This window comes from Agelaius phoeniceus, chromosome 4 (assembly GCF_051311805.1).
Source record: "Agelaius phoeniceus isolate bAgePho1 chromosome 4, bAgePho1.hap1, whole genome shotgun sequence".
Lineage (NCBI taxonomy): Eukaryota > Metazoa > Chordata > Aves > Passeriformes > Icteridae > Agelaius > Agelaius phoeniceus.
The window spans coordinates 12,795,144-12,802,483 of NC_135268.1; the positions used below are offsets into that span (position 1 = coordinate 12,795,144).

A 7,340-nucleotide genomic window follows, 5' to 3' on the forward strand; every position below is an offset into this window, starting at 1 on the left:
ATACGGATGCAGGAAGAAAATCCAAAACTGCTGCAGTGACCTGGCAGGAAGAGGGACAATGGCACCATCAAATACTCCAGGCTACCGAGTTGGATACCTTACAAACGATGGAGCTATTGGCTGTTCTATGGGCCATGATGCATTTCTCTGGGCCTCTCAACATAGTGACAGATTCTTTGTATGTTGCAGGAGTGTGTGAACGAATAGAAGATGCTTCTATAAAAGAGGTTCAAAACAGGAGGTTACATGAACTGTTTATATAGTTGCAGAGGACAATTAAGCTGAGGAAGCATTCTTTTTTCTGTTATCCATATCAGAAATCACAAATGGGATATTGGTCTGGGAGAGGGTAACGCACGAGCAGATAAGCTAGTCTCAATCACACAAGCAACTCCAATTCCCAGGCAGACTATAGCCAGAGAGGCACATTCCATGTTCCACCAAAATGCAAAAGGCCTCCATAGAGAATTTCAGATATCTATGGAAGAGGCACAGGCAATAGTCAAAGCCTGTCCCATATGTAGTCATCATAATGGGGGCTGCGGGTTAGGTCTGGGAGTTAACCCAAGAGGGCTGAACACAAATGAGACCTGGCAAATGGATGTCACACATGTTGCTGAGTTTGGGAGGATGAAGTATGTGCATGTTACTATAGACACTTACAGTCATTTTATATGGGCCACAGCACAAACTGGTGAGAAAGCAGGGCAGGTGGAGAGACATCTCAGCAGTTGTTTTGCAGTAATGGGAGTGCCACAGCGCATCAAGACAGATAATGGGCCTGCCTACTGCAGCAAAAGAATAAAGCAATTCATGCAAATGTGGGGGATAGAACACGTGACAGGCATCCCTAATTCTCCTACAGGGCAAGCAATCGTAGAGAGAGCAAATGGTACCTTGAAGAGATATTTGAGTAAATACACAGATATCAGAGAGCCACAAGAAAGATTGTTAAAGTGTTTATTTATTTTAAATCACTTGTGTGTTTTTGGGGAAAGTAAAGTTCCTGCTGTAATTCATCACTATGTACAAGAAAAAGATGGTGTGAAGCAAGATGTATGGGTAAGATACAGAGATCCTAAAACAGGACAATGGCAAGGTCCTCCTGCTAAGGAGTTATATTGGGGCCGCGGATATCTTTGTGTTTCTACCCCTACAGGATCTTTGTGGGTACCTGCTAAATGGACCCGAGCAGCTGTGTTAGATGGAACGCCTCGATCAACTGAGCAAAGAAGATCGTCAGCGAGTGGAGACAAAGCTGTTGATCATTCTTCGACCAATACTTCTTAAACTGAAAGGGCAGTGTGATTTTGCCATTGACCAAGCGGTTGATCGGTGCAAATCTGTTGATAATATATTAAGCTTGCTTTCGGTGCTTTCTACATTTGAATCTAGAGGGCCTAAGATTTTAGCTTGTATTAAGTGTCAAAATAGACATTGTGCTGCATGGATACTGTTTTTGTGGGGGTTGTCTGGAAACTAAGTGGGTGCATCAATCCCTATTACCTGAATTGTGATGTAGAAGCTGTGATTTCTATTGGCGGTTAAACTCCTGGCAGAGAGAACTTAAAGCATTTACAGGGCTACCTGGCCGCCAAGGGTTACAATTGTATGAATCCCCAGAACAGAAAATCCTTGCATGGTTTAGGTGGGAAACCCAGCACTTAGTCAAACGTGCTTTAGGGTAATCTCAATCGTGTATTTTACAGTCTAAATGTGGTCAGGGTATTCCCCTGTCACAGTCAAGTGTGATAGGTCCTATTTTAGGAGGTCAGGATACCAACCAAGTGTGGGATGATTGTTTGAAAGACCTAAAGGGGTTAAATCTGGGCAGGTCAAAGGGAAAGGAGAGAAGAGGAAAAAAGAGATATTCTTAAAGGTTTGTGACAGACACGTTTGTTTCCAAAATGTCTGGGTGGCCAAAAGTAGTGCCTGGAAAGATCAGGGTGAAGTGGAAACCTTATGGTATTACTTTATTAATCTTTGCTCTTTTTGTGGACAGTGCAGACCATCAAGCATGGACCCCACTTCAGCCCAAGACTAACATCTGGGTCACCCTGGCAAACTTAACTAACCAGGAGGCTGTTTGCCTGTCATTATCCTCTCCCGGTAATCCATTTACAACCTGTTTGGTTGGGTTACCAGCAGATCCCTGGCCATGCCCCTCACATGTACCCACCTGTAGAGTCAACAATGCAGGGCAAGTGTAGATAATTGAGACCAATGGGTTTCCTTTTTTCCCATAGCACTACAGGAGCCCCAAGAATTGGAGCTGTTAGGTTCAGTGATGGCAGACTCAAGAACCATTCCAATATTGTAACTTCCAGCATGGCTGTCTACCATAATGCAACAGCCTGGTGCAATTATACCACAAAGAAAATGTCAATCTCATCAAATGACCCTATTCAATTGCCAGCAGGCTACTTCCTGATATGTGGGGACTGTGCTTGGCCTGGTATCCCATCAATGCTGCACGGGGGACCGTGTACAATTGGACAGCTGTCTCTACTTACACCTAACACGTCCATGATACTGAACATGAGCCACTGCCATCAATGAAATAAACGAATGGCTCATACATTGACCTTTACTTTCTGAATTCCCATCCCAGTAACAGGATTTTGGGCAGTGTAAAGTTTTACAATTTGATTTACTCCATAAAATTTCTTGGCCACATGTTCTGCACATCCCTTTCCTCCCTCACAAGCATTTGTTACCTGCATGAGACAAAGCAGCTGAGGTAAGGCACAGACACCAGGTAGAAACAACCAGCTAGTGCAGGAGGACAAGGAGCTGTGCACAGATCTATTTTATTTACATCTCTGTAACTGGAGCTCTAAGATGGAACACAGCTCAGCCAGGAAGGACCTGACAGGGGCTGCAGTGCCCTGTGTGGGGCTGGGCTGAAGCCAAACTGCATCCCTGGGGAGGCCGTGGGCCCAGCCCTCCCTGGCTGTGACACGCAGCCTCTCACTGAGCACCTCCATTCCCCATCAAACAGAACACTCAGGAAGGAACACAATCAACAATTCCAACTACAGAAACCACTGAGGTGCCTTTCAGGACCCCACAGTGTTCAGTCAGTTCTTACTTTGCAATGCACGAGGTATTTCAGCAATAAATTCCCTGTCATTGCTAAGAGCTGAGCAGCTTCTAAGTGGGAGGGTTTCCAGTTATGTTTTTCTAACAGCAGCTCAAAGCTTAAGCAGTTTCAGCATCCACCAGCCTGAAGCCCGTAGATTTCAGGCATCTTGCATGGATGTTTTATAATTTAAATGGAAATCCTACCTGCAGTCTTAAATACATAAATATCTTCTGCCACTTGGCTCTACTGAAAAGCTTTCTGCTAATATAACACAACATTTCTTTAACAGAAGGATAACCATATTCCTAGTTTGCACATTTTCTATCAGCACATTGGTTATTGCAGCATTTTTCTACGCCAGCCTCTTGGTGCTAGGTGACACATCAGCAGGATTTAAAGCCTTGGGCTTTTCAGGGGAGTTTTTGTCCAAGTTCCAAGCCAGATCCAGCATCTGCAGTTTGGGCAACATGCATCTCTGTGGGCGCTTGCAGCCCACACCCAGCGCTGCAGGGGTTAATGGTGAGGGGACACTTCTCCCACGGGGCACTCTCACTGCTCAGTTCCACCCCAGAAGGCAGCAGGACTGTCCTTCAGCAGCCCAGGTGTTCCCAGGGCATTCCCAGTGCTCTCCAGGGCCACACCATCACACCGTGGTCTCTGTTTTCTGAACGCTTCGACTGCGCAGGTGCTGCTGGATCAGCCTCTTCTCTCGTGTGTACCTGAGAGGGAGAAGGCATTGAAATAACCTCTGCAAACCTTCAGCCCAAATTCCAACCAGCTGCTCACATGTGGGTCCATTCCCAACCTTTGTGGCCGTGTCCAACTTTCCCAATGCAGGCAAGTCTAGTATTTTCTAAATGTTTCCTGACACTTGGATTCAACGTGATTATCAGCCCATCGTGCAGTAACAGATCTGTGGCTGCTGCAGCCTCTCAGTGCTCCTGGACTCAGGAGAGGCTCACAAATATGGCAGCTCCTCTGGCTTGTACCTGTGGGACAATCCCCCTTTTTGCCAGGGGGATTTCCATCACTCACCTCAAGTTTTAAGGGGACATCAGGCACTGATGTGGCTGAAATGCTACAGAACCAAAATGGTACCACGTGTGGTACTACATTTACCCTTTCCAAGGGAACAGCAGCAAGTACCAACCGAGCCAGTCAAAGGCCCAGAAAGCAAACAGCAAACAAAATAAAGAGAAGTTACCCTGAGGGTCCAAATTTTCTGAAGACCTCACTCTGTGTGTAGTCACCTGCACTCTGCTACATCCATATGCTCTCCTCATGAGCCAATTGTACAGATTGCCCTGGACTCTGTGACACCTCATTTTGTGTCTGTTTACCTTGCAGTGGTCTGTTGAATCTCCTGCTCCTCCTCTTCATTTATTCTGTGCAGAATGGATTCCAAGAAGGGAAGATGGAATGAAATGTACTGAGCCACCTACCAAGGAGAAGACAAGAAAGGCACTACTGACTGTGGTCACTGAGGAAAACCCCACGAGCTATGAGAAGTGAGGATATACATACATCACTGCTGATCTCTTCCATGTCCCCATCCATGAGAAAAAACTTGGCAACCTTCTCAGAGGGCCCCTGCAGCAGCCTGTGCAATAAGGGAACATCCCTACTCCTCAACTGCTTCTTTTCTGGAATGTATGAGCAGTGTCACAAAACACAGAACATCCCACAGGGGCTCCATCTACCACCTGCAGTCACGAGCCTTTTTCCCTGACAAGGATCCCATACTGACTCAAGTGCAAGGACCAGATACCTAACAGGTCCCTAATGTTGTGCCATTTGAAATACCTTCTCCCCCAGTTCCCTCCTATTCTCTCAGGTGTTCCCTTTGATAAAGATCAAATCTCCCTTTTCCTGGAAAAGTAAACTGCTATGGAAGTAACCTGTTTCCACTGACCAGTGAGTACTTTGAACTCAGCATATGCAATGCAAAGCTGTCAGCTGAAATACACACAATTATTCAGCTTTTCCTCTCCAGAGGAGACATCTCTGAAGGGTGCCTGAGAAGGCAAAATGCCACAGCACACACACAATGCACAAACAAGGACAGAGGCCTGGCACAAGTCCTGTTACTCCAAGGGACACATTCCACACACACACAGAATGATCAGAGCTGAAGTGCTCAGGCAGCAGTGGCTGGCTTACCTCCAGACGCATGGATAACGTAAAGTGCAAATTCATGGGGGCTGTTTTCTATCTGTGAAAAAAAAAGAAATTCCATTCAGACTCACAGATATTCCCAGGACTTCCCTCTCAGCACATTTTCCCTGTGTGTCTCAGCTCAGAGATTTGGATCAAAGCCTGAGACAGGGATCCTGTCTGTACAAGAGTTAAAGATAGTGGATCTGGACAAGACAGAAAGCTGTGCTGCCATGTTCACTGTCCCTGTGCCAGCCCTAACCCTTGTGTTCCCATGTGCCCAAACCAGTAACACACTGGAAACTCAGATCTTTCCTGCCTGCTTTCCTTGCAGCATCCTTAACTGCTTCCTAGAGTGTATTCTCCCCTCACACGTAGATCTGCTATTTGTGCTGCCATCAAGGTAAACCCCTGTGACCTACCCTTGTGCCTGACAGCCACATTCTGAAAACAGCACAGCTTTTGAACACTTACTTTGCAATGTATTCCCTACAACTCTACTCCCTGCTCTGTAATTCCCTTCCTTGTTACTCCTAGACGTTGTTTTCCTTCCAAGACACTCACAAGTCTTACTAACCGCACAAAGTAATTCTGCAATAGTGAAGTCTCCAGACAAGTTAAACAGGAAGCTTAAGACCATTAAAGTATAAATTAAACACTAAGCAGCCATGAAAAATCAAGATATTTGAGAAATATGCAGCAGTAAGGGCAAAGCTACTTCTGGCCACACATGACATTGTTGGGGGAGATGGTTCCAAGGAAATTTAAAAAAAAAAAAAGTAGTTTCAGACAGCATGGCACTGGCCTTGAGCAGTACTTGTAGCTGTAACCTTCCCATCTTTCCACACACCTGGCTCTCAGAGAAAGCCCGTCCCAGACAGGCGCTGGGATAATTGCTGCTGTTTTAGGCCAGCTGCAGTTCCCGGGGCTGTCGGCGGGAGGGCAGCACCACCAGGGTTAAAATTGTCCATCTGGGTTTTTTTACACTCTGCTCCACGCACTGTCCTCACCCAGCCATTCCACATCTTTCCCGCAGTGCTGGAGGGAGTGCACATGGGAATGAACGCTTCCAGAACACGGCCACGCTTCCTCCTGCCAGCAGACCTACCTTAAACTTCTGAAGCAACTGCTCTATCACTTGTCTGGTCCTCATCTGGCTGTTGATTCTTATTTTGGTTTCTGACCCAAAAGCCAGAGTGAAAACTGATGTCTGGGAACAAGACAGCAACACCACGGCCTGAGCCTGAGGCACACCTCACTGGGCAGGGCTCCCTGCCCCTCAGGTGACAAAGCCAAGCCTAAAATTTCCTACCTCGTGGTTGTAGAAGTGGCCATTGATGGAGAACCTGTGAGTTTCTACTTCTGTCCTGGTGATGGTGGGGAGCTTGGTCCTCCTGCGCACGGCCGCGCCATCGCTGCTGCTGCGGGGCAGGGTGGCACAGTCGAGCTCCTGCTCCCTCCTGGACCTGAGAGTGTGACTTTCATAGCATGGATAACCTGGACAGAAGAGAACCACACATCCTGTGCAGCTGCCAGCACCCCCAGAGGAGGGAGGCTCTCAGTGAAGGGCTTCATTTACTGTTAACTATTTATTATTTTTGGGGCGGTGGAGCAGGAAAGGAACAAGGCAGAGGCATACGATGAGGAATAGGCTGCTTGCAGGGCTTGCAGTTTGCTGATTTGCTCCCTTGGGAATGATTTCTTGGATGAAAGCACAGCTCATCGCCACTGGCTGTTCACCAAGTCACCTGCACAGCCCTAAGCAGCCCTAGGTGGGTGTTTCCCCAGCTTGCAGGGCATGTGACACACAGCAAAGAGATTTCCCTTGGCTGGCAGGGAAGCTGCACAGCCCTAAAGCTTTTCCACATGTGTTTTATACTCCCATGTGCACTTTCAGCACTTTTCAAGAGAGTTTAAACGAGAATGAGCTGACTCAGTGACAGAACAGCACTAGCTCAGGGACCTCAGGACACACACTAGACAACATTCACTATGGACAGCACAGATTCTTGTGCTTCAGGGCTCCAGCTTGTCAGTACAGCTCCAGTACTGCAACTGAACCCAATGGAAAACACCTGGCAGCAACTCACATTAATCCAGG

General features: G+C 47.0%; 1 protein-coding gene across 1 annotated transcript; it reads right to left on the reverse strand.

The window, feature by feature from the left end:
* Nucleotides 1–832: 832 nt before the first annotated feature.
* On the reverse strand, nt 833–6,962 carry LOC129120414 (ras association domain-containing protein 6-like). Its single transcript, XM_054633006.2, has 7 exons — nt 6,956–6,962; nt 6,552–6,736; nt 6,348–6,449; nt 5,246–5,297; nt 4,610–4,728; nt 4,426–4,523; nt 833–3,804 (listed from the first exon to the last, which is right to left on the reverse strand). Exons 1-7 carry the CDS (start codon nt 6,960–6,962, stop codon nt 3,729–3,731), a joined length of 639 nt encoding a protein of 212 aa, XP_054488981.2. The 3' UTR covers nt 833–3,728.
* Nucleotides 6,963–7,340: the final 378 nt, after the last annotated feature.

Excerpts from the sequence above, each read along its gene's own strand:
- LOC129120414 (XM_054633006.2), bottom strand. Across the intron at positions 4,729-5,245 it reads CGTTATCCATGCGTCTGGAG|AAAAGAAGCAGTTGAGGAGT; the intron begins GTAAGCCAGCCA and ends CATACATTCCAG. Across the intron at positions 3,805-4,425 it reads ATTCAACAGACCACTGCAAG|GTACACACGAGAGAAGAGGC; the intron begins GTAAACAGACAC and ends TCTCCCTCTCAG.